This window comes from Globicephala melas, chromosome 7 (assembly GCF_963455315.2).
Source record: "Globicephala melas chromosome 7, mGloMel1.2, whole genome shotgun sequence".
NCBI classification, from domain to species: Eukaryota; Metazoa; Chordata; class Mammalia; order Artiodactyla; family Delphinidae; genus Globicephala; species Globicephala melas.
Window position 1 is genome coordinate 23,572,494 of NC_083320.1, and position 27,723 is coordinate 23,600,216.

Here is a 27,723-nt window from a genome sequence, read left to right on the forward strand (position 1 = left end):
ATACACTTTCAAGTCACAAGATTGGATGAGGCCAGTTAGGAAGTGAATGTAAAGAGAGAAGTAAGGAAGACCTAGGACTATTTCAAGATTGGGAAGAGAAGGAAATACTACCAAATAGAGACTAAGAAAGAGAGGGGGCAGTGAAGTAGTGAAAGAATAGAAGAGTGCTTGGGTCAGGGACCAAGTGAAGAAAGTGTTGCAAGAAATAAGAAATGGGTAACAGTGACAAATGACGCAAGGAGACTGAATAGGAGTACTGAGGATCAATCACTGAATTTGGAAATGTGAAGTCACTGAAAAAAGTTTCAGTAGTGTCATGGAGGTGAAAGTGGAACTAGAGTAGGAATGAGAGAGTAGGAAATGAGGAAGTAGCAACAAACTCTTTCAAGGAGATAAGCTATAAAGCAGAGCCCAGGAAATCAAGATGAACCTAGAAGAGAAAGTGGAGTCCAGGGTGTTTTGTTTTCTTCTATTTTTTAATATATGACATATTATTGTACATCTCTATGCTTATGTGAGTGATTCAGCAGAGAAGGAAAAAGTTTACAGTGCAGGAAAGAGAGGGGACAATTGCAGGAGTCATGTGCTTGAGTAGGTGAGAGGAGCTGGGATCCAGTAGAGGAGAGCTGGCCTCAGCTGACAGCATATATGGCTCAGCCGCTGTGACAGGAGAGAGGGAGAATGCTGACAACAGAGGTGGCAGGTTGGTAGAGAGGAAGCAAGAGTTGTGGAACTTCCATTTTCTCAGTGAAATAAGAAGGAACATCAGAAAATCATTTATAAATCTGTAAATAAGTACAATTTTAATCATTATATGTAGCAATTAATAAAGTTAAATAAAAAACAACCAGAGCATAGAAAAACATTTCAAGTAATATAGTTATTAACAAAGAAATCCCTACAAAGCTTGCTATAGATGAGCTAAATATTAGTTTAAAAATGTTTAATTTTCAGCATTTTCATATTTTCAATCTTAACTTTATTAATATATTACACATTAGTAGTCATATGTTTTGTGCTATATATATATCTTATCTGATACCAAAAAATAGCAAGAAAACCCCTGTAAAATATCCAAAAGTTTAAGATAATTGAATCAATATTAAATGATATTTGCCACAACTTACAAAACAACAAATAGATAATCATTTAAGCATAAAATCACTTTTCTATACATATTTGGAATGTGATTTATACTTATCTCAAAAGAGAAGACATAAGGATTGACTGAAGTATTGGACCATAAAGTTTTTCTGACCATAAAATTGGTTTTCAGCAACTTGCTTTATTTAATGCAGAAAAAAAATCACTAAAGAAATTATTTCAAGAAGAAAAAAAAGTGATATGAAGGCCACTAAAATAAATGCTATGTAAATAAATTAATATGTGGTAAAAGTTTTAACTGCACTACCCACGTTTGAGTAATTATGTATTATGCCAAATTTTATTGGCTAAAAGCAGCAATATTTACCCTTTTGTGAAAATTAAAGGAATATTATACTAATTTATAATTTCTTCTAAAATTAAGAAAAAATTAAAATAGCAATTAAATACTATAAATAATTGCACTATTACATTTGATGGCATTTTTAGTACCATCCAACCTTCAGTAGAATGGTAGGAACAGAAGCGAAACTGGAGAGAACCAAAGATGTAAAAGAGTAAAGAAAGAAAGAAAATAGCCTGTTTTCAAAACACTTGGCTGTAAAGGGAAGAAGAGTTGGAGTGAGTTAGAGATAATAAGAGGAAGAGGCAAAGAGCAAGAATGTACATTTTGCGTGAGTCCTGACCTTGTTAACAGCCAGTAAAACAATCCAGTGGAGGAAAGGAGATGGTTGACATATGCTCCGTAAGGGTACATAAAATGCACTACCATAATTTCTCCATTTTAACCCTTTCTTTAATTTTGCCCCCAGGGAAATTATAATTGTCCACAGAGCACTTCTAAAGGGTCATAAAAATATCATTGACTAAACCCACAGTGCAGACTTTGTGTGGTTCATAGAATATTATGAATATGTATAATCTTTTCTGTGTGTGTTAACAGTCAGAAAATAAATATTTAGAATTTGGAGAAAAAAAAGAAGTTTCTGGGCCATATGGTCTCCACTGTGACTAATTAACTTTGCCATTAAATGTAATAGTGTGAAAGCAACCAGAGACAAATAGACAATACCTAAAAGATAGGTCAAGGCTGTGTTCCAATAAAATTTTATTTACCAAAACAGGAGGCATGTTAGATTTGGCCCCAGAGCCTTAGTTTGCTGACCCCAGATTCAATGGATTTACTGCAATTACTGTTTGAGGAATGAAGGAACATAAGCCAAATTTCACTGCCCAGGTTTTTTGGTTTGGGGAGTTTTTGTTTGATTTTTGTGGGTTTTTTTTTTTTTTTTACAAACCAACAATAGAGAAACCTTGCTTCACCCCTTTTGTAAAATTAAATGAATTTACAGCAATGATATATTACAAGTGTTTTTCTCTATAATAAGAAATTATAAAAATAATATATATGGGCTTCCCTGGTGGAGCAGTGGTTGGGAGTCCGCCTGCCGATGCAGGGGACACAGGTTTGTGCCCCGGTCCGGGAAGATCCCACATGCTGCGGAGCGGCTGTGCCCTGTGAGCCATGGCCACTGAGCCTGCGCGTCCGGAGCCTGTGCTTCTCAACGGGAGAGGCCACAGCAGCGAGAGACCCGCGTACCGCAAAAAATAATAATTATATATATATATATATATATAAAATATTCCTACAGTCTTACTATGCATAATAAGTAAAAGTTTCTGATCAAAGTAAAAACTGTTTCATTTGAAATAAAAATATCCAATACAGTATAATCTCATTACAAATAATTTGTAATCTCATTACAAACTGGTGGCTAGGGATAAGAATAAAATAATTTGAACCACAGTATTACTAAGCCCATATAATGAAGAGTTATTTATACAAATTTTACATTATGATTACAATATTATGCTAAATGTAATGCTTACTTAGGGGTTCTATAAATCTTAATACTATTGTACTTTTCTGAAATTTCATCTCAATTCAAATTGCTAAATCTAAAAGGATAATATGGCAACAAGCACCTAATTAAGAGCATACTTGGTTCCAGATTTCTCCAAGGGGATCATTTCATACTTTGGACTGGCCAAACATGTAAGCACTACATGTCCTAACACATATCTTTAGAAGAAAAAAAGGAAACTGAACCACATTAATCTTTCATTAGTACTGCAAATTAACCATCTACCTACTTTTATAAAAATGTATTTTCTAATACATTTGTAATTATTTCTTAGGGACATTTTTATAAAAATCATTCACACAACTTCCAGATTTAATAGGAAGAGTATTATTTTTGTACCATCAAACTTGTTCTTTTTCCTAAACTGTATTAATCAAAAATGGTTCTCCTAGTTAAATTTATTAACATTAGACATGCAATTTAAAATAATGAAACTGATTTCTTTTATGTGCATGGTCTCTGTAGATGAGAACGAAAAAAAGCAGAATATAAAAATTAAATCGAAGTTGGATTAGTAGAAATTACAAATTGCACCTATATTTAAAATTAGGATTGAACTCCAAAACACTATAAACAACTTTATATACCATACTATTCCTTCTTTCTATAATATCAATGGCTTTTAAAAATCAAACATTTTATTATCCAATTATTTAATAATATTTTGTTAACAAATGTTAGGACTCTGAAAATGTGTCTGGTGACATTACCACTACGGCAAAGGAATAAAGACAGTATGCCTGCTGATTTTCATAACCAATAAGTTATTAAATTTTCAATTATAACAAGAAAAAGGTATCATTTGACAATGTAATTCCACTTACTTCTAAATAAAGGGATATTTGTAGGAAAAAAATTAGTTGTGTGAGTAGAGAAAAGCAGGCCATTACACTCTAAGTAAAACAAGCAAAGTAGTACTGTTAGTAGGATGTCTTAATACAGGAAATTATACCCTTATAATTATTCAAAAGACATTTAAAAAATATTTTATCAAATAGCTTCATATTATATAACTACAGGAGACATTCCATTTTATTGATTCTTGAAAATCACCTAAATTTATATATCTAGAAAAGATATTAAAAATTTCTTTGAAATTGATATCCTGATTGTGTGTGTATGTGTGTTGTGGTTTCAGTGGTGGTGATGAAAAAAGTTTCTATCCAGTTCATTCATTTTACATAAGCCGAGTCACTCAAAGTCTTTTAAGATGATTAAAAGTACACATGTTAAATAATGTTAGTATTTCTAGAGAACTATTTACTTAATTGTTTACCATTCAGACTGAAAGCAATCAAGAGTTCTAGTCATTCCCATTTTGATCAGGAAATTGCAGAGAAAGCCTTCTATTGCTTCAGGTACTGCATGCTTTGAAGAAAGGACTGTTTTCTGCTCCTAAAATTTAAATGTGTAATTACTTATTTTGAAAATATCAAAGCTTTGATTAATTGTACACATAGGCCTTACATTCATTCATTCATTCATTCATTCACTTTTTAAAGAATTTTGTTGACTATTATGTCCAGGAACTATTTTAATCACTAGGGATAAAGCAGTGATGAAAACAGACAAGACTCAGTCCTCATAACTAATAGTCAAGAATATGGGGACAGAAAATGAATAACTAAATTAAAAATATATAGTATGGTAGATGGTACTAAGTGCCTGGGGGTACAGACAGAGGGTTGAAGCGAGGGAAAGCCAGGTAGGGAGCAGATATGTGTGTAGAGCTGGGCTGCTATGTACATAGGGTGATGAAGGAAGATTTCATTGAGAAAGCGGCATCTGAACATAAATCTAGAGAAGAGGTAGAGTCACGTTCCAGATACAGCATTAGCAAGTACAAAGGCAGGCAAGACTGTGATTGGATTGTTTGAAAAACAATAAGGAGGTCACCTTGCCCTAACAATAGTATATAACAAATTAAATATACATATATGTATAGATCATTTAATTATTTTAATTATTATCATTATAAAAAGAAATGTGGTTTGGGTGCCTTGATTTCTAGAAACACTACGGAAGAAATTATGTGCAGTAGAGGGCTCTTGTACTATTATTTCATAATGGAAATAAATAAGTCTATCAACTAGAGTTGATAGAGTTTATGAGAACCCCACCATGCCCACTTATTTACATATTGTCTATGGCTGTTTTTGCACTACAGTTGAGCAGTTGCAACAGAGACCTTATGCCCTTCAAAACACAAAATATTTACTATGTGACCCTTGTGAGAACAAGTTTAGAGATCCTTAAACTAGAGAAATGGAGATATTTCAGCAAGTGAGATATGAAAGTAGGACAGTCATAACAACTACCATATCACATATCACTGTATAAAATAAACCAAGTAATGGGTAGATTCTTAATATCAACAGCATCATTGTCTCCAGAGTACATTCATTTTCTTCTCATTGGTAAGAACTCAGTAATCTCACTGCAGAATATTTGGATAGTCAGATCTATTTTCACCTATAGAAACCCAGCAATGGACTTTCCTTCCTACTTCCCCTTCCCAACTTGGTAATGGTTATAGACCAGGTTACAAAGAATGCACACAATGGTTACACAGAAATGCACTGAAGAAAGAAAATCTTTCTTGCTACAAAAAGTCCTTTAAAAGTTCTATAAATACTTTAATACTGATGTTAATTACTAGTGGCTATTATGACAATCAAAATAGTGATGAGTTTAAGCAAATTTAGGGGGCTACAGAAAATTCCTGGCAAATGATGGGGTTTTAAAAGTTTTTTTAAAGCTCATGCAGAATAACTTCTCTTTCCTAAGATCATTAAAAAAGATATCATATAACAATGATGATTATGTGTAGGACCCTATATCAAACATCATGGGAGATGCCAAAGTAGCAAGAGTACAGCACGCCTGTCATCCATCAAGTTGTTGAATTGTGGTAGAAGATTTTATATTTATAACTGTTAAGTAAGGACATAATATAGCTCAAAGCAAGCATTCATTATACTTAATAAATGCTACCTTTGATTTTGGGTCAGTAAATTTGAACATGATATTTTAAGATGAGAAGGATGATAGTTGAAGGAATCAGGAACATAGGAGAAAAGGGAAGACAGACTGTACCTACTCTAGTTTCTAAAGATGCCTATGGACTGCTTGCTTACAAGATGCTTGTGTGTATGGTTGCAACACATAAGATTCCTGCCTTCTCAAATAAATGTTTTCTCTTCCTGAACACATCTTACATACACACCTTGAAACATCCAAAACAGAAATCCAACCACTTTAAACTGCCATAGTTCTTACTTATACATTGAGATTTATAATCCTGACAATATATTTATGTATCTAATCTATAGTCCTTCAGCATTATACACCACACACACACACACGTTCCAAGCTGTAACGTGATCATAAATGTCTCTTTTATCTTTATAAATAATATTAACTTAACATATATATGCTGAATATCACCCATATGCCAGGCACTGTGTGAAAAGTGCAAGGAATTAAATATGAATAAGACACCGTCCCTGTCTCAAGGAATTGAAAGACCAGTTGAGTAAAAAACAAAACATGTAAACAAATAACAGTATAGAAGCTCTACTATTTGTGATTAGTTTTGATTATAAAAGCCTATTTATAAGTCTACACAGAACATCATACATACAGCCAATAGGTACATTTATGTAATTTTAAGTTGCATTTTTATCTCAATTATACAATATATACAACTCTCATTACAGCTTTAAAACTAATTTAATGATGGTGTTAATAAAGCACCTCAGAATAAGGACCAAAAGAGCCAAGGCTCTAAAAACTAGCAAATATGCCTCACTTTACAAAATGCTGAATTATTAAAAAATCCATCCACATGTGACCCAGAAATCTGTTGGAGACAAAAGTGGCTCTAGCATGTTGCTTAGTTTTTTCTATGAAAGTTATAAAGGTGAAATTTTCTAATTAGAGAGGTTTCTAAATAGTGTCTCGTGTGAAAAAAATAGAGATCTTCTTGGTAAAGTGATAAAGGTGGAAAGTATTTCACTTGCCTTGGGTAGGTAAAAGAAGGCTTTGTTAAGAAAGACTCTTAAGTTGGAATTTATAGAAGAAGAGGAAGTTCAATGGGTGAAGAAGGATGGAAGGAAATTCAATGCAAGAAAAACATCAGAGGCAAAGACAAGGAATGAGAGTTCAGTCCATTCAAGCTCAAGGTCTTATGGAGAAAGGACCAAGGAGAAAGTTGGAAAGCCAGACAGAAAGCACATCAAGAAGGTCAAGGCAGACGGAAGGATGGAGACATTGCTGATTTAAGTAGAGGAGTGATAAATTCAAATTTGTGTTTAAAACCTCCTTTACATGCAAGTAGAAGGAGGCGCAGTATCAGCAGCATGACAGTAGCTCTGATGAGAGAAGACAGAAGGTGAATCTGAGATGAACTAAGTAAGGGATGAAAGCGAAGAGAAGGATATGAGATATGTTGAGAACAAAATCAGAGAGGACTTAAGAATTAATTAAATGTTGAATACCAAAAAATTACTGGACCATATATCAAAACTGTCTTGATATAGTTTGAACTATTCCACTCAGTGAGTTTCTTTGAAAACTGTTTTTTTGACTCCTGAGAATCAACTCTTTAATTCAAATTAAGTCAAAGATACTAGTTTGAAGAATCTATAGGCAAGGCTCGGGGTACAAGTAGCCTGGTTCTTTAACTGAAATTAAATGTGTACATCAAGGGACTAGGAACTCAATAATGACAAACAGCTCTTTTTATTGTGATTTAATCATTGAACATATAAAAGTAATGAAAATTATTTTATGTATTTATTTCATTAGCATATATGATATGTAAGATTTAAAATGAACTTTAATGAAACCAAAGTCTAAAGAAAAGGAGACCTTCAAGATGGCAGAAGAGTAAGACGTGGAGATCACCTTCCTCCCCACAAATACATCAGAAATACATATACATGTGCAACAACTCCTACAGAGCACCTACTGAATGCTGGCAGAAGACCTCAGACCTCCCAAAAGGCAAGAAACTCCCCACGGACCTGGGTAGGGCAAAAGAAAAAAGAATAAACAGAGACAAAAGAATAGGGATGGGACCCACACCAGTGGGAGGGAGCTGTGAAGGAGGAGAAGTTTCCACACACTAGGAAGCCCCTAAACTGGCGGGGACGGGAGGTGGCGGGGCTGGGGGAGCTTTGGGGCCACTGAGGAGAGCGCAGCAACAGGGGTGCCGAGGGCAAAGCCGGGAGATTCCCGCACAGAGGATCGGTGCCTACCAGCAATCACCAGCCCGAGAGGCTTGTCTCCTCACCCGCCAGGGCGGGCGGGGGCTGGGAGCTGAGGCTCAGGCTTCGGAGGTCGGATCCCAGGGAGAGGACTGGGGTTGGCTGCGTGAACACAGCCTGAAGGGGCTACTGCGCCACAGCTAGCCAGGAGGGAGTCCGGGAAAAACTCTGGAACTGCCTAAGAGGCAAGAGACCATTGTTTCGGGGTACGTGAGGAGAGGAGATTCAGAGCACCGCCTAAATGAGATCCAGAGACGGGCGTGAGCCGCGGCTATCAGCACGGACCCCAGAGACGGGCATGAGACACTAAGGCTGCTGCTGCCACCACCAAGAAGCCTGTGTGCGAGCACAGGTCACTATCCACACCTCCCCTCCAAGGAGCGTGTGCAGCCCGCCACTGCCAGGGTCCCATGATCCAGGGACAACTTCCCTGGGAGCACACACAGCACCTCGGGCTGGTGCAACGTCACACTGGCCTCTGCCGCCGCAGGCTCGCCCCGCATCCATACCCCTGCCTCCCCCACCCCCAGCCTGAGTGAGCCAGAACCCCCGAATCAGCGGCTCCTTTAACCCTGTCCTGTCTGAGCGGGAACAAACGCCCTCAGGTTACCTACACACAGAGGCAGGGCCAAATCCAAAGCTGAACCCCAGGAGCTGTGCGAACAAAGAAGAGAAAGGGAAATTTCTCCCAGAAGGCTCAGGAGCAGCGGATTAAATCTCCACAATCAACGTGATATACCCTGCATCTGTGGAATACCTGAATAGACAACGAATCATCCCAAAATTGAGGCGGTGGCCTTTGGGAGCAACAATGTTTTGGGTTTTTTTTCCTTTTTCTCTTTTTGTGACTGTGTATGTTTCTTTGTTTGATTTTGTCTATAGCTTTGTTTTTACCATTTGCCCTAGGGTTCTATCTTTTTTTTTTTTTTTTAGTATAGTTTTTAGCACTTGATATCATTGGATTTTTTTTTGGTTTGGTTGCTCTCTTCTTTCTTTCTTTCCTATTCTTTTTCTTTTTTTAATTACTTTTAAAATTTCCTTTATTCTCAATATTTATTATTTTTAAAACTTTATTTTATTTTTTTCTTTCTTTCTTTCCTTTATTCTCCCGTTTCTTCTAAGCCATGTAGCTGACAGGGTCTCGGTGTTCCAGCCAGGTATCAGGCCTGTGCCTCTGAGGTGGGAAAGCCGAGTTCAGGACATTGATCCACCGGAGACCTCCTGGCCCCATGTAACATCAAACAGCAGAAGCTCTCCCAGAGATCTCCATCTCAATGTTAAGACCCAGCTCCACTCAACGACCAGCAAGCTACAGTGCTGGACACCCTATGCCAAACAAATAGCAAGACAGGAACACAACCCCACCCATTAGCAGAGAGGCTGCTGAAAATCATAATGTCACAAACATCCCAAAACACACCAACAGGCATAGTTCTGCCCACCAGAAAGACAAGATCCAGCCTCATCCACCAGAACACAGGCACTAGTCCCCTCCACCAGGAAGCCTACACAACCCACTGAACCAACCTTAGCCATGGGGGGCAGACACCAAAAACAATGGGGACTACGAACCTGCTGCCTGTGGAAAGGAGACCCCTAACACAGTAAGTTAAGCAAAATGAGAAGACAGAGAAACACACAGCAGATGAAGGAGCAAGGTAAAAACACACCAGACCAAACAAATGAAGAGGACATAGGCTGTCTACCTGAAAAAGAATACAGAGTAATGATAGTAAAGGTGATCCAAAATGTTGGAAATAGAATGAAGAAAATACAAAAAACATTTCATAAGGACCTGGAAGAACTAAAGAACAAACAAACAATGATGAACAACACAGTGAATGAAATTAAAAATTCTCAGGAAGGAATCGATAGCAGAAAACCTGAGGCAGAAGAATGGATAAGGGACCTGGAAGATAAAATAGTGGAAATAACTACTGCAGAGCAGAATAAAGAATGAAGGGAATTGAGGACAGTCTCAGAGAAATCTGGGACAACATTAAACACACCAAGATTCAAATTACAGGGGTCCCAGAAGAAGTGAAAAAGAAAGGGACTGAGAAAATAGTTGAAGAAATTATAGTTGAAAGCTTCCCTAATATGGGAAAGGAAATAGTCAATCAACTCCAGGAAGTGCAGAGAGTCCCATATAGGATAAAAACAAGGAAAAACATGCCAAGACACATATTAATCAAACTATCAAAACATAAATACAAAGAATATTAAAAGCAGCAAGGGAAAAACAACATATATCATACAAGGGAATCCCCATAAGGTTAACAGCTGATCTTTCAGCAGAAACTCTGCAAGGCAGAAGGGTGTGGCAGGACATATTTTAAGTGATGAAAGGGAAAAACTACAACCAAGATTACTCTACCCAGAAAGGATCTTATTCAGATTTGACAGAGAAATTAAAACCTTTACAGACAAGCAAAAGGTAATAGAATTCAGCATCACCAAACCAGCTTTACAACAAATGCTAAAGAAACTTCTCTATGCAGGAAACACAAGAGAAGAAAAGACCTACAATAACAAACCCAAAACAATTAAGAAAATGGTAATAGGAACGTACATATTGATAACCTTAAATGTAAATGGATTAAATGCTCCAACCAAAAGACATAGACTGGCTGAATGGATATAAAAACAAGACCCGTATATATGCTGTCTACAAAAGACCCACTTCAGACCCAGGGACACATACAGACTGAAAGTGAGGGGATGGGAAAAGATATTCCATGCAAATGGAAAGCAAAAGAAAGCTGGAGTAGAGTAGCAATTCTCATATCAGACAAAATACACTTTAAAATAAAGACTATTACAAGAGACAAAGAAGGACACTACATAATGATCAAGGGATCAAACCAAGAAGAAGATATAACAATTGTAAATATCTATGCACTCAACATAGGAGCACCTCAATACATAAGGCAAATGCTAACAGCCATAAAAGGGGAAATGGACATTAACACAGTCATAGTAGGGAACTTTAACACCCCACTTTCATCAGGGAACAGATCATCCAAACTGAAAATAAATAAGGAAACACAAGCTTTAAATGACACATTAAACAAGAGGGACTTAATTGATATTTATAAGACATTCCATGCAAAAACAACAGAATACAGTTTCTTCTCAAGTGCTCATGGAACATTCTCCAGGATAGATCATATCTTGGGTCACAAATCAAGCCTTGGTAAATTTAAGAAAATTGAAATCATATCAAGTATCTTTTCTGACAACAACGTTATGAGACTAGATATCAATTACAAGAAAAAATCTGTAAAAAATACAAACACATGGAGGCTAAACAATACACTACTTAATAACCAAGAGATCACTGAAGAAATCAAAAAGGAAGTCAAAAAATACCTAGAAACAAATGACAATGAAAACATGACGACACAAAACCTATGGGATGCAGCAAAAGCAGTTCTAAGAGGGAAGTTTATAGCAATAAAATCCTACCTCAAGAAACAAGAAACATATCAAATGAACAACCTAACCTTATACCTAAAGCAATTAGAGAAAGAAGAACAAAAAAATCCCAAAGTTAGCAGAAGGAAAGAAATCATAAGATCAGATCAGAAATAAATGAAAATGAAATGACGGAAACAGTAGCCAAGATCAATAAAACTAAAAGCTGGTTCTTTGAGAAGATAAACAAAATTGATAAACCACTAGCCAGACTCATCAAGAAAAAAAGGGAGAAGACTCAAATCAAGTGAAATAGAAACGAAAAAGGAGAAATAACAGCTAACACTGCAGAAGTAAAAAGAATCATGAGAGATTACTACAAGCAACTCTATGCCAATAAAATGGACAACCTGGAAGAAATGGACACATTCTTAGAAGAGCACAACCTCCCGAAACTGAACCAGGATGAAATAGAAAATATAAACACACCTATCACAAGCACTGAAATTGAGACTGTGATTAAAAATCTGCCAACAAACCAAAGCCCAGGACCATATGGCTTCACAACTAAATTCTACCAAACATTTAGAGAAGAGCTAACACCTATCCTTTTCAAACTCTTCCAAAATACAGCAGAGAGAGGAACACTCCCCAACACATTCTAAAAGGCCACCATCAAAACCAGATACCAAAACCAAAGATGTCACAAAGAAAGAAAACTACAGGCCAATTTCACTGATGAACATAGATGCAAAAATCCTCAACAAAATACTAGCAAACAGAATCCAACAGCACATTAAAAGGATCATAAACCATGATCAAGTGGGGTTTATCCCAGGAATGCAAGGATTCTTCAATATATGCAAATCAATCAATGTGATACACCATATTAGCAAACTGAAGGATAAAAACCATATGATCATCTCAACAGATGCAGAAAAAGCTTATGACAAAATTCAACACCCATTTATGATAAAAAAAAAAACCAGAAAGTAGGCATAGAGGGAACTCACCTCAACATAATAAAGGCCATATATGACAAACCCACAGCCAACATCGTTCTCAATGGTGAAAAACTGTAACCATTTCCACTAACATCAGGAACAAGACAAGGTTGCCCACTCTCACTACGATTAGTCAGCATAGTTTGGGAGGTTTTAGCCACAGCAATCATAGAAGAAAAAGAAATAAAAGGAATCCAAATCTGAAAAGAAGGAGTAAAACTGTCACTATACGTAATACTATATACATAGAGACATGATACTATATATGATAGTATATATAGAGACATGCAGATGACATGATACGATACATAGAGAATCCTAAAGACTCTACCAGAAAACTACTAGAGCTGATCAATGAATTTGGTAAAGTTGCAGGATACAAAATTAATGCACAGAAATCTCTTGCATTCCTATACACTAATGATGAAAAATCTGAAAGAGAAATTAGGAAACACTCCCATTTACCACTGCAACAAAAAGAATAAAATACCTAAGAGTAAACCTACCTAAGGAGACAAAAGACCTGTATGCAGAAAACTATAAAACACTGATGAAAGAAATTAAAGATGATACAAAGAGATGGAGAGATATACCATGTTCTTGGACTGGAAGAATCAACACTGTGAAAATGACTACAGTACCCAAAGCAATCTACAGGTTCAGTGCAATCACTATCAAACTATCAATGGCATTTATCACAGAACTAGAGCAAAAAATTTCACAATTAGTATGGAAACACAAAAGATACTGAAAAGCCAAAACAATCTTGAGAGAGAAAAACGGAGTTGGAGGAATCAGGCTCCCTGAATTCAGGCTGTACTACAAAGCTACCCTAATCAAGACAGTATGGTACTGGCACAAAAACAGAAATACAGATCAATGGAACAGGATAGAAAGCCCAGAGATAAACCTATGCACACATGGTCACCTTATTTTTGATAAAGGAGGCAAGAATATACAATGAAGAAAAGACAGCCTCTTCAATAAGTGGTGCTGGGAAAACTGGACAGCTACATGTAAAAGAATGACGTTAGAACACTCCCCAACACCATACACAAAAATAAACTCCAAATGGATTAAAGACCTAAATGTAATGCCAGACACTATAAAACTCTTAGAGGAAAACATAGGCAGAACACTCTGACATAAATGACAGCAAGATTCTTTTTGACTCACTTCCTAGGGAAATGGAAATAAAAACAAAAAATAAACTAATGGGACCTAATGAAACTTAAAAGCTTTTGCATAGCAAAGGAAACCATAAACAAGACAAAAAGACAACCCTCAGAATGGGAGAAAATATTTGCAAAGGAAGCAACTGACAAAGGATTAATCTCCAATACTACAAGCAGCTCAATATCAAAAAAACAAACAACCCAATCCAAAAATGGGCAGAAGGCCTAAATAGACATTTCTCCAAAGAAGATATACAGATTGCCAACAAACACATGAAAGAATACTCAATATCACTTATCTTTAGAGAAATGCAAATCAAAAGTACAATGAGTTATCACCTCACACCAGTCAGAATGGCCATCATCAAAAAATCTAGAAACAATAAATGCTGGAGAGGGTGTGGAGAAAAGGGAACCCTCTTGCACTGTTGGTGGGAATGTAAATTAATACAGCCACTATGGAGAACAGTATGAAGGTTCCTTAAAAAACTAAAAATAGAACTACCATATGACCCAGCTATCCCACTACTGGGCATATACCCTGAGAAAACCATAATTCAAAAAGAGTCATGTACCACAATGTTCATTGCAGCTCTATTTGCAATAGCCAGGACATGGAAGCAACCTAAGTGTCCACTGACAGATGAACGGATAAAGATGTGGCACATATATACAATGGAATATTACTCAGCCATAAAAAGAAACGAAACTGAGTTATTTGTAGTGAGGTGGATGGACCTAGAGTCCGTCCTACAGGGTGAAGTAAGTCAGAAAGAGAAAAACAAATAACATATGCTAACAAATATATATGCAATCTAAAAAAAAAAAAAGTTCTGAAGAACATAGGGGCAGGACAGGAATAAAGACAGAGATGTAGAGAATAGACTTGAGGACATGGGGGGGGGAAGGGTAAGCAGGGACAAAGTGAGAGAGTGGCATGGACTTATATATAGTACCAAATGTAAAATAGTTAGCTAGTGAGAAGCAGCCACATAGCACAGGGAGATCAGCTCGGTGCTTTGTGACCACCTAGAGGGGTGGGATAGGGAGGATGGGAGGGAGACACAAGTGGGAGGAGATATGGGGATATATGTATATGTATAGCTGATTCACTTTGTTATAAAGCAGAAACTAACACACCACTGCAAAGCAATTATACTCCAATAAAGATGTTAAAAATAAATAAATAAATGAAAGGAATAACTAATCCTGAGCTACGTTTTTCTTATAAGAACATAACTTTAATATGAAAATATTTGATAGTAATTCTTAATAAATATGTAGGAAAATATCTTAGAGTAAAATTCTTTGAGAACTACTGATTAATACGTTAAACAGTATAGTAGTTTTGTTCAGTTATCAATTCATCTTCTTCAGAAACACATGACTATTTCAAAGAAATGCCTTATATTCTTAGAGGAGGAGATGGAGAGAAGATGTCAGGAAATGTAACAGTGTTATGATTTAGGTACTCCGCTACTGTTATCTTTAAAGATCAAACTTATAAGTTTATAAATATTATATTATTATGGCAATACATGGACCTTTAAGATTTTACCTCCAAAATTAGCAAAACAAAAAAATCACGAACCAAAACAGCTAAAGAATTACCCCCCAAAATGGCAATAATATGCTCACAGTGTAAAGGGGAAAACCCAGCTTGAATATAAGTAGACTTTCTTTCATAAAATTACATACAAGTATTTCTAAGGAATATGTGTGTGTATGTGTGTGTGTGCCTGTATTCCTATTTCTACTTACATTTATACTTAGAAAAAAGACTTCAGTTTCAAGAAACAATGGACAGTACAACCAAACCACACATTTGTCACAGATTAATAACATTTCCTACATTAATTTTTTTCATTAATTACTTTAAATATGATAAAACTATATTTTATTTCAGATTTCTGAAACATTGCACCTATCAAGGAAACATTTTTATAGGATAAAAAGTTTAAAATTTATGAAATAAAACATGCATCAATTCTCAGATTTTTCATATATATTATCAAGGTTTAAAGAAAATTATAAAAATTCATTTAAATGTCAACTCTTATATAAATAATCCTTGTTAATTTTTTAACCAATAAAACTACTTATATTATTTCCAACTTTCAACTTTTCAATAATTTCAACTATATACAACATTCCTAATGTAATGATGACGTTTTTTACTTGCAGTCTTTAATGAATTTTCTAAAAGTCCCTGTTCAATTGAGACTACTACTATCCTCTAACATAGAAGAAAATATATCTTGCTCATAAACAGATGTAATAAAATCATAACAAAAGGAAGTGGGTTTCATAAGCAATAAATATTCTTAAAACAGAAAGCCCATGGCACAACTCAAAGCTAGTTTTTGAAGATAAAATACTATAGAAACAAAAACCAAATTAGAAATACATAACTGAAATGCTTATCATAAAATGAATTCATATTTAATTTTAAAAGCTTAAGGGAAACTTTTGTGAGTTTTCTGCATAGCACAGTTCCTCCAAAGAACTCAAAAAACAGATAAAATCTTAAATGAGAGTCAACAAGCTATAAATATGTCATAAATCTAGAAAGTTACCTCTTACAAGCTTATGATAAAAGAAAGCTTCTGAGAAACTGATGACAGAAGAATTACTGATATTTAGTTCAGAAGATACGACAGCTACTACGTTGAATTTATTCACCAATTGCCCTTCTTGGATTTATCTTTGGATTTACAAGCACCTTCTAGCATGATACCACATACAAAGATGCAATTACAGTTTGGTCATAATTTTTTCATTCAATGATTCATTTATCTATTCATTTATTTAACTGCTATTCATTTAGTGCCTACTATGTGCCAAGCACTGTGTTAGGCATATCTATGTTACCAAGTACCAATATAAATGAGTGGTACATAAAGTATTTTTTTAATCCTTCTTTACTTAATGATGTAAAGCAAGAAGGAAGATGATAAGTAATACATAGAGTGCAACTGATATGTTTATTCACTGCTCATCGTTCAAAATGCTATGTTTTAAAACTTTCTTATAAATTACTGCATTGAGATATCCAACAGACTAATAAAGTCTGCATAGTAGACTTCACTTTACGTCTACCTAGAAGGAACTATATCCATAGGATATATTAGAGAATAGAGTTTACTATGAGCTAAAGCCCTCCACTTAGAATATAATCAATTCTGGATTCAAAAAATCCTCCTCTTCAGCATTTTTCAATTTTGAATGGACAGATATTTTGGAAAGGAGTAACTAGATTTCTGAACCAAGGAAATCTGCAAAATATGGAAAGATTGACAAAGGGCAGAATATGGAGTGAAGTCTATCACATACTATTTTGCACTGAGGAAGCCAAATCTGCACCTAAATAAGGGTATAATAATTTCCTTCATATTTCACAGTAAAGGTTTCATTTTTGAAGAAAAGCAGCCTTCTTAATTAGTATTGGTATGACTTCAGTGTTAATTAGTATTGGTAGCACTTTAAAAATATTTTTGCTATCATCATTATTGTCAATTTTTAATTGAGCTTGCAATTTTACAGGAATGCCATCATTCCATGTACTGTTAATTGGTGGTATTATAATCAGAAAGCATCCCCACCATATTTTCTAGTGAAATTAGTTCATCAGCCTCACAAGAAAAAAAGCATAATATATTAGGCATTTCCTGTGATCTAAATACTTCCATGAAAAACAAAAAATACAGATGCTTACAAAACAGACTGTAGAATATGTATACAATACCAAGTTCTGTACAAGTGCTGAAAATCCTTGTTTAAACTCTATTGAGATTAAAAAGAGTTCTGAGAGAAAGTGTCATTTGTTGCAAAGTCATGCAAAAGTGAACACCATGTGGAAAATGATGATCCAAGGCAAAGTAAATATGACTACTTACTAAAAGTGAAGGTCAGATGATAAACTAATAGAAGTGAAAAAGATGTCAGGTGATAGAGTTGCATCTAGTAAGTGAAGTATTTATAGTTTAAATGACTTTCAAAACTTCGTGTAGAAAGTATCACTGTTAAACTATAGGCTATGGTTGTGTTCAAAATTCTCACCAAAATTTGAGTATCTGTAGCCTGTTCTTGGACTATCTGAACTGCTTTTGCCAGGTCTTCTTCACCCTCTGGAATGCTATAATTGTCATCTGGTATCTAAATAACAGAGAAAGAGAATGATAGGAAGAGTTAGCAGGAATATAAAAATACCTTATTTCATTTTAGAAATAAATTTGCCTCACAAAACAAAGGATCAAAGAAATACACTTTATGTAAGACACGATGTCATTCTGAAGATCCATGAAAAATAAAGTAACAAGTAGGCAGCCCTCTGACTTCCTTATAAACATCACTCAGTGTTACTACTGATGAACTTGAGGTTAGCTTACGGGCAACTGCTTTTACCTATACTGACAAATGTAGTCTAACAACTCTGCTGAAAAAAAAGAATGTTAGGCCATCTAAATGCCACCATTCTCTCCGCATCCCAGATTTTCTCCACCATTACTTTTCATAACTACTAGCAACTGCAAATATCTAATAAATTATGTCTAATATTAAAAAGCAAAACAAAACTCACTGCCTGAATGTTAACCTCTCGGAAGAATGCAACTGACTCTAGTTATGACATTAATGAGAGTGAACACTTATTGCATGCTTCTTATGTGCTGATCACAGCTTTAAGCCTGTTACATTTATTAAGTCATTTCATGTGGTATGTATTAATATTATCTCCATTTTACCAGTAGTAATACAAAGCCTATCTTCTGTGTTTGTCCTGTCTCCTGTTTGCCCAGGCCACAAATGCCAGGCTTGCTTCCACAGTTTCATTCACAGCTTCTGTCATCTTGGAGTGACTCTGCCTTCCAAGTCTCAGATGTAATGATAGGTTCCCTTGGAACAATGAATTAAAGGACAGGTTTGAGACAGTAACTATATTAGACTAAAGTATTGCTAAGTTGAAGGGAACCATAGGATCTGAGCTCCAGCTAGGTAGTAGGAATCTGGGAAACCTAGACTGGATGATTGGGAACACCTGCTGGACAGAGACGACAGACTATAGTGTGGATCCACAAGGCAGGTGATGAGAAGCTGACTCTGAAGGACAATTAACAAGAAAATCAAAAGAGCCAGATGTGTTAACCAATCTAAATTTTTAAATAGAATTTTCAAACCTCACTCTTAACCAGCTGATTAGCTAAATTCAGTTGAAAAAGTAGCATCACTTAAGAAAAAAAATTTTTAAGAAAAAATAAAATGAATATTTCACAGGAATAACTGTAATGAATTTATAGAATAGGTAAAATGAACAAATTACCTCTTCATATTCATAATCATCTTCAGATGCTTCAGTTATGGTGACCTCTAAATGTACTGTTAAGTTTGAATCTCAAAATAATGGAATAAAATTATTATATTTAAAAATTGAGATAACCTTAAAATACAGTATTATATCCAAGTATCTCACCAAGTTAGTAAATACATGTAAATTAAGCTATTTTTTAAAATTTCTCTTCCTCATACAGCCTACATTTATAGATGTTTTAAGACAAAATATCTTAATTGTTATTTTAAATTATCATTCAAACAACCCAAACTCATGAAAAACTATATTTTTAATCTATTTACTATCTAATGATTTCCAATTTGATTCTAAGAAGGCTTACAAAAATGTACATGGTATCATAACATAAATTAGAAAGAGATAAGAAAAATGATGGACAGGAAAACTATGACAGTAAATTTTCAAATACATCTCAAACCACAGTGAATTTTCCGGAGTTTCTTAGTCATTCACAATGCAGTGTGACTTCTTTATTTGGTTTAAAGTATTGTGAATGAAAAAAACAAAGCACACTAAGATTTAAATATAAGTAAAATATAGATTTCAATGTTTTTATCAATAAAAGATACTTACACCTCCACTCTCTTTCTTACATATCTCAATTTTAAAATTATCTTCTCAGAAAAGACAGCCTAATGTTTAAGCAAATATAAACTACTTAATAATCATAACTCAGCAGTTCATAAATTATCAAGATATATCAGCATTAAAATATCAGTGGAAATGATTCTAATAAAAACTTCTAACAGCATTGCTCTAAGACCTTCAAAAATTACAAGTTAGTCTAATTACAAATGAAAACTTCAAGACAACATTTAATTTTAAAAGAAATCAAAATACACTCCAGTAATGCTATTTTGTTGATTGGTCAGTAGGTTTACATTTTTTTTCAAATGCACAGACTTTATTAGGCCAAGTTTAAAAGGTATAAAATTAAACACTTCAGTGCACAGCAATGGTTATGAAAATCAAAGATTAGATTAGCCTAGTTTTCATTTTGCTGCTGGTTATAAGAAATTTCTCTGTCATCCCATCCTGCAAGAGTAACCTGACGGTGTGTATAACAACTTCTGTTGTTTGTAATAAGAACTGATAACACACACATAGTATTTAACAGGAGCCAGGCACTGTCCTAAGGGTTTTACATGTATTAACTCATTTCATCCTCATCCTACCAATGAGGCTGAACTATTATTATCTCTGTTTTACAGATCAGGACTCAAATGCAGTTACACAATCAGGACCTAACAGAGTTGGGAATCAGCTCCAGAAGCTTAGGTGTCACTATACTATACTACCTCTCTTGTTAACACAAATTAACATATGTAAATCATTTAGAATGGTGCCTGGCTTATAATAAATACTATACAAGTGTTTGTTGTTATTTTCCCTATTCTGGAAAGAGATGAGTACCTGTGGAGAAGTCTCCTAAGTCTCCCATGATCTAGTGTTAAGATGAATGGATACATAAAAGACATTCTGAATCTTCCTCCTTTTCTAGATTTATATTTTTCTGACACATGTTCACTTAATGATATAAAATTTCCTTAGGTTCAGCTACAGGAAGTTCAGCCTCTTTTTTATGGAAAAATATGTCCCCTTCTGAGAAACAACTATTAGAAGCTGATTTTGTAGGCAGTCACTTGCCTGTGAGTCTCCAGAAAAGTAATGCTATCCTTCATCACTGCTTACACCATAATAAATTTCACAAAGAAGTTAACATTCTAAAATGATCTGGATAGAGTTTACAATTGTAAATAAGCCAACTGCTTATTCACTGTGAGGAAGAAACATCAAAGCAAAGCTTCTTGAACATGGCTCTGTAGAGTAAAAAGTGATTTGTCCTCAAAGCTTTGAAAATATAAAACAACACTTGTATACTGCCACCAAAAAAAAAATATTCTAGGGAGCGGATTATAATCACTAATAATATATTGTTTCCCATAATCAAAAAAGAGTAAGAGAAAAATAACTACCATTTTATAAAGTTTAAAAAGTATTGTCACATGGATCATAACCATAGGTACTCTTAAAACCCTGTGAGATTGAATGGCACAGATACAGTAATCTCTAAATTGAAAAAAAATAAAGGAAACTAAGTCAGGAAGATGAATAGATTTGGCCAAAATCAAAGATATGAGTGACAAAGACAAGTTTCTTAAATATAAATACCATGAATTTTCAACTACACTGTGCTGTTTCTACAGTGACACAATAGCAATGTGCAATTTTTACCAATATCCTCAGTAATGAATTCTCACCTATTTGTTTTCCAAACTCTCAAGTGTCATATTACAAACAGATAAATCAAATCCTTTAAACAGCTCAGTCTGAAGACCCTAAAGGAAGGAGAAATATAAAAGAGCTACAGGGCTATCGACCCAAAGATTCAATAAACCAAGGGCAAGAGATTAACCAAACAAAAGATCAGGAAGAGTACAAAGACCCAAAACAGGAACCAGGATCCTCCTTAATTGATACTGTTAGTACCCACAATATGATGTGAACAGAAAATCTTCCTTCTCAGAAGCAACTTAGCTGAAATGTGATGTTGCAGCATTACTAAAGAAGGAAATGTACTTTCGCATGTATCTGTCTAGCTGGCTAGCCGGCTCGCAACACATGGACAAATGCACAAACAAATCCCAAAACAATTCTGTGGCAGTTTACAGACATGCATACAGCTACAGGGAGATAAAAATAAATGAATATGGAAATTAGCAGAGAAACGGAAACAGTAGAAGTAAGGTACAGTACAGGCCATAAGGTCTCATGAACTTTGTTATATGCCACAGGTTTGACTCTAAGCTTCCCAGCAGTCAGGGTAAAAAGGGAAATGTAATCAGATACCAATTCAGTATCCATCCAATGAAAACAGATGAGTTTCTCAGCAGATGTACAGCAATCTCTGATTCTGACACCTGAGAGAAATCACGCTCTTAGGTTTTCATAAAGAGAAAACTTTGGACTGTACAGATATTGATCCCCTTGGCCCTTGGGACAGCCAGAAAGAGAGAGTGAAGCAGGATCTGATGGAGCATCGTGTGTGAAAAAGGTTGGAAAGCACTGCTTTAGAAGCAATATTGGTAGGGTAGAAATGCACAGTTTGTCAAGAATTGCCTGAAAAATAAAACCTTTAATTTTGATTCTACTTTTACTGGGCAACTTTCTCATCTGTAATCTAATCTCTTAGGTGATCCTATTCTCCAGGAAATGTCCATACAATTAAGCTGGTCACAATTTTCATACAAAATTATTTTTCCACTGCAGAATAATAAACTGGTATGCTGGCTTAATATCAGTTTCTTCTTGCCAAGCTGACTCTGAGCCCCTACAAAACTCCCTTCCCATTACCTGCCTAATTTTCCTTCAAAAAACATCATTGAACTCCAGTTCCAAAATTCATTTTTTTCTACTCTGACTATTCCACTCAGATCTGGTCCTGCATTTCTAGAGCTTGAGCTTGACTTGACACTTAATTTTGTGCCTGGTTTTCTAGTCTGATCTTGCCCAGGGTACTATCTGTGGCCCTCTTTCCTCCCTGGCCTGCACCCACAGTCCACAGCACCACCCCCTTCCAAGCCAGGTACTATATCCTATAGTCATGGCCTGGTCTCAGACTAAGGGTCATTCTCCATATCTCCACTTGCTCTGGAAGGAATTTAGTAGTACTTGTGAGTTTGCATACTATGAATTAGTTCCCTGGTACTTCAGTGAACTAGTAGTTTCTACACGAACAGAATCTGCACCAGATCCTGACCTTGCAGATCTTGTCAGAAAACAGGCCAATATACACCCACACTGAAACTGCCATGAAGCCCTAAATCCACCGAGTACTACAGAAGATACAACTGCAAGAAGCTTCAGAGAAGCATTTCAGCTGGCCTAATGGAGCAGAGTTTGATGTGACAGTTGGTATGATGGGGTCACAAACAAGGTTGTGCAAATGGACCACAGCCAGAAAGAAATGAACAATTTTCAGATGAGAGCAGCATACAAAGTTCCTCACACACTGGTCTCCTCCACTACTGCAACTGTAGGTAGTGATCACTGCCAGTAGCACCAGCTTTATAAAGAACTGGAGTGAAACATAAAGCTAATTATATTTTACATGATTTCCCAAAGTTGATATAGACAGAAATTGCTTTGTAATCTTTGATATCACTGCAGAATCAATGTATACAAAGGCAATCTAAAGTCTAGCCTGTATCCTCCATGATCAACATTTTACTCACTAAATTGAAATAAATGTATTGTAAATACCAAACATTATAGTCATGTTCCCTTTCTTAGGAAAGCCAGTTTAAATAAAGTTAACTGAAAATAGACCAAAGGTGGCAAATAACTGGCACACTTGCTGTCACAATTCCCATTGCTGTTTGCTTCCTTCAGTCTTTCCTACCAAGTCTTAATACCACATGCCACGGAACCACTACCAATTCAATAGAATTGGCAAATGTGGAAATTTATTGGCCACTCCTGCCTAAGACAGCTGTTGCCCATCTTCTGCCTCAGAACCTGGAAAATAATTTTCTTTCAACATATAAGGTTCTCATAGTGGATGGTGGTGTAAGTTTTTCCAACTTCTAAACCAGGAGACCCAAAGATATGGGGTCTATATATTATACCTCTATCTGAAAACATAAAGGCTAGAGGTTAAGATATTTGTCTACAGCCTTGCTACTCCAATTATAGTCCTTAGATCAGCCACACCAGCAGCACCTGGGAGCCTGTTAATGATGCAGGATCTCAACCCCTGAAACCCGCACTTACTGAATTAGAATCTTCATTTCAAGATCCATATCTTGGATTCATATACACAGTAACATCTGCCTAGTCTAGAAGACACAGAACAAAATACAATTTTTTTCTCTCCAAATAATCTATGACTTTTGTGCATGTAGAATTCAGCACTCCAGGTTTAGTAACATGCCTCTACATTCTACATTCAAACTGTCTATCCTTTTTATTTGAATATATGTAGGATGCAATTAAGCACCCATGAGCAAATCCAGTTTTCCAATGATAATAAGAAATACACTACTTGAGAACGTAATGATTATTAAGGATTTTACTAATATTTTCTTACTTAATACTATAAATATTCCAGAGAAGTAACATCTTAGAGGAAAAATAACTGTTAAAAGCAGTAAATAACAAAATAACTTTTAAAAATAACAAAAGTTCTGTTTTAATTAAACAAAGTTATCAGTAAACATTACCACTGCAGTGAGATACTGGCTAAGGATATTACTTAAGAAGAAAAGCATGCATCTTAGATGGGGTATTGGTTTAGTGTGATCACCATATTTCAGAGTCTGGAATCCTTAATTTGCATTTTTGAAACAGTTGACTTTGGGACTGCATCCAGAGTTGGTTAGCCTCAAAGGACAGGCTTAAATTCAGTCAACCCTCACAAACTGCTGTTGGGGCCAAAGGAGACCTTTTCAGGGGTCAGCAAATTCTCAGTCAAATTCTTAGCGTTAAAATGTCTATAAAGTTAAAATAATAATCAAAAGCCAGTTAGGGGATCAGAGAATCAGCACAAAGAGAGGTAGGTAACAAAAACAATACTACTTTGGGGGCTCTACTTCCCTGGAGTCCATGCATTTCATTACTCTTCCTTGAATAAGGTCTTTCTTTAGAAAAGTAGCAAAAAAATCAATTAAGCATTAGCTTTCTTAATACAATTCATTCCAGCCTGCATCTCTCAGCTGGAATAGGCACTCTTAAATGTCTGCAGCCACACATTAAAAGGCAACCCCTGATCACTACTATGAGTGAAAACCTCTCTCAAGTTGTATTGATTTTTAATAGAGCATTCGTTCACAAAAGACGACCAATCTTCTTTACAATTACTAGAGATACCTACTTGCCCGTTTACAGATCACTTTGTTAAAATCTAGCCTTATATTTTACAAAGCTGCAAATATCTTTCTAAAAAAGTGTTCACTAGAGGATTCATACATTCCATGATTAGATTTCTTAAAGTTCTGGAGATAGCTAAGTAAGATAAGAACTATGTCGTCTACGTTTGCATCTCGCCCTATACAAGTTTAAAAATTAAAAGCAGTGTGCTCGCTTCGGCAGCACATATACTAAAATTGGAACGATACAGAGATTAGCATGGCCCCTGCACAAGGATGACATGCAAATTCGTGAAGCATTCCATATTTTTATTCACTTTGTTATAGAGCAGAAATTAACTCACCGTTGTAAAGCAATTATACCCCAAAAAAGATGTTAAAAAAAAATTAAAAGCAGTATTATAAACTATTGTGATAGAAATCATTTTAATGCTGATAGATATAAGATGCCTGGTTATCACTAGTATGGGCATTGGATAACTTTATCCTTTGATGTAGATTAGCGCTGAAAGAGTCGTTGAATTGTTTTTGAATTTAAAAAGGAAGATTACTGGAAAAGACAGCTTGTTAAGAGCTAGGAAAACAGAGTATAAAACCTCACTTAAGACACTAGAGCACCCACATATTTCATTCAAATTTATTTCAAACTATTCGAACATATTCCTGTAAAAATCATGTTTGCACTGAATGAAATACTATATATTTTCTTTGAGCTTTTTAACCAAGTTCTTCAAAGCTCCCTGTAGCAGGGATGTATACTGGGCCTGAGTCAGGACAGGTTAATCAGTTTAAAAGCCTACAAAATGAATCATTGCTGGATCTCTGGAATCTTGAATTAAATCCGGGGGGATTATATTTGGACAAAAAAATAAGGTAGATTTTGCAGTTTCCTTGATACCTTTAATAAAACTGATTACCCATCTCTCTCCTATCTGCCTGAAGAATGGAGTAGTTATCTTTTTCTCATGAACCCTCCCCCTCTCCTCAGTACCATTAATTTAGAGAAGGGGAGCTCAAAAGCTTTACACAAGAAATAGTGAACCTAATTATCCACATATAGCTATTCAATTTTTCTGGTTATTTCCAATGATAATCGCGCATCACTGTCTGATCTTGTTTCTTCCTAACATCTCTGAGCCTCGTCAGGTCACGAGGTTACCATTTAGTTGCTAAAGGCGGAGGGGGGGCGGGGGGGGTGGTATTTTTATCATTAAGTAGCCCAGATTGAAACTACCCAGTAAGTAGATGCTACCAAAACAAATCACTTAAGCATTAGACAATTGGACCATCTACAGGATCCAGCTGGATATTCTGAGCTTCCTCCTTCCTCTCCTTAAAGCCTAGAGGTAGCGGTCTTTTCCTTAACCTCCTGATGTTGCCCTACGGATTTATTTTCACGGCATTCTGAAGGTTTGGGGGCTTAAGAAAACCCCTGAGGTAAAGGAGGATTGGATTAATTTGTTGTGCTACTTTAAAATAAAATGCAAAGTTTACTGAGTGGTGACTACTAACTTTTTCCAACAGGAACACATCAGCCTACAACTACTACAAGGCGAAAAATTACAGTGGGTAGGTATCAGGGGGTCGCGGTGGCGTTGAAACCACCTAGAGGTCTAATAGGCGTCTCTACCGGCTGGGTGTCCGCAAGCTTCACAGGGCACCCAGAGCGGGAAGCCCGCGCCCTCGCCCCCAACACCCGTTACCGCGGCCAGCGTCTGGGTGCCGCGCCTACTCGGGAAGGATACGCTCCAGGTAGTAGGCGCCCTCGGCGGCCACCGCCTCCGCGGTGTCCCCGGCAGCCGTCGAGCCCATGCCCAACACTTCTTCCAGAACCCGCAGGGCCGAGGAGGGCATCCCTTTCTGAGAAGCCATCTGAAGCGCTCCGGGCGCCTGCCCCTGGCTACCGCACCGTGTCCCTCAGGGCAACCGCGAAGACGCTTCAGTACGAACACACACGCAGCTCTCGCGAGAGCCTGGCATCCTTCACCCCTCCCACCGCGCGGGCTCCGGGCCCGGAAGGGCTGCCCCGAGCCCTAAATGGGGAAGTCCTCCTTGCTTCCTACGTTACTGGGGCAACCTCGTTGCCTAGTTACCCTGAGCCCTCGGGATGCGTTCCTGAACTGGACGAGATAAAATGAAGCAACGGACTTGGTTTGCACACATTTTCTTACCGACATGGCTTGGTTTTCTTCAGTTTTGACCCTAGCATTTGTTTTTCACTTTTTCTTCTCTAAATTTTCTTTCTGTTGGTTCTTACATGCCAATCATCAGTCCCCAGATTTTTAGGTATGTGTATAGAGTGCTAGTTGTCCCCAGGGAAAACTAATGGAAAAGAGGAAGATCCTCAGTACCTGGAGAAAAAAAAAGTCCTAGAAATCATAACTGAGAGATTGGCCCAGGGGAACTACCAATAAAGAACTAGGATGGTCACCCTAGTCAATTCCATTCTCATACTCATTCAAAGTATTTATCTGGACATCTGTTTTCTCTTTGGTTTTATACTCTGGGACTTGGAATTGTAGTTGTAATGTTGATTCTTACCAAAGTAAAGCCATTTCCATAAGAATTTTGAGGTACAAATTGTCCTAACATAATGTATAATAAATGATATTTGCCC

General features: G+C 36.1%; 1 protein-coding gene and 1 non-coding gene across 3 annotated transcripts in view; one reads left to right on the forward strand and one right to left on the reverse strand.

The window, feature by feature from the left end:
• Nucleotides 1-27,011, reverse strand: part of SPAG16 (sperm associated antigen 16) — an 885,872-nt gene extending 858,861 nt beyond the window's left edge. For both annotated transcript variants that reach the window (XM_060301456.2, XM_060301455.2), the window contains exons 1-4: nucleotides 26,852-27,011; nucleotides 19,213-19,259; nucleotides 17,955-18,050; nucleotides 4,306-4,424 (exon numbers count right to left, since the gene is read on the reverse strand). In XM_060301456.2, the coding sequence (XP_060157439.1) occupies nucleotides 4,306-4,424; nucleotides 17,955-18,050; nucleotides 19,213-19,259; nucleotides 26,852-26,978 (389 nt within the window). In that variant the 5' untranslated portion in view covers nucleotides 26,979-27,011. The remainder of the gene's footprint in view (nucleotides 1-4,305; nucleotides 4,425-17,954; nucleotides 18,051-19,212; nucleotides 19,260-26,851) is intronic.
• Nucleotides 25,314-25,417, forward strand: LOC115850242 (U6 spliceosomal RNA). The gene has a single exon (XR_004038306.1). It is a non-coding gene; the product is annotated as a U6 spliceosomal RNA (small nuclear RNA).
• Nucleotides 27,012-27,723: the final 712 nt, after the last annotated feature.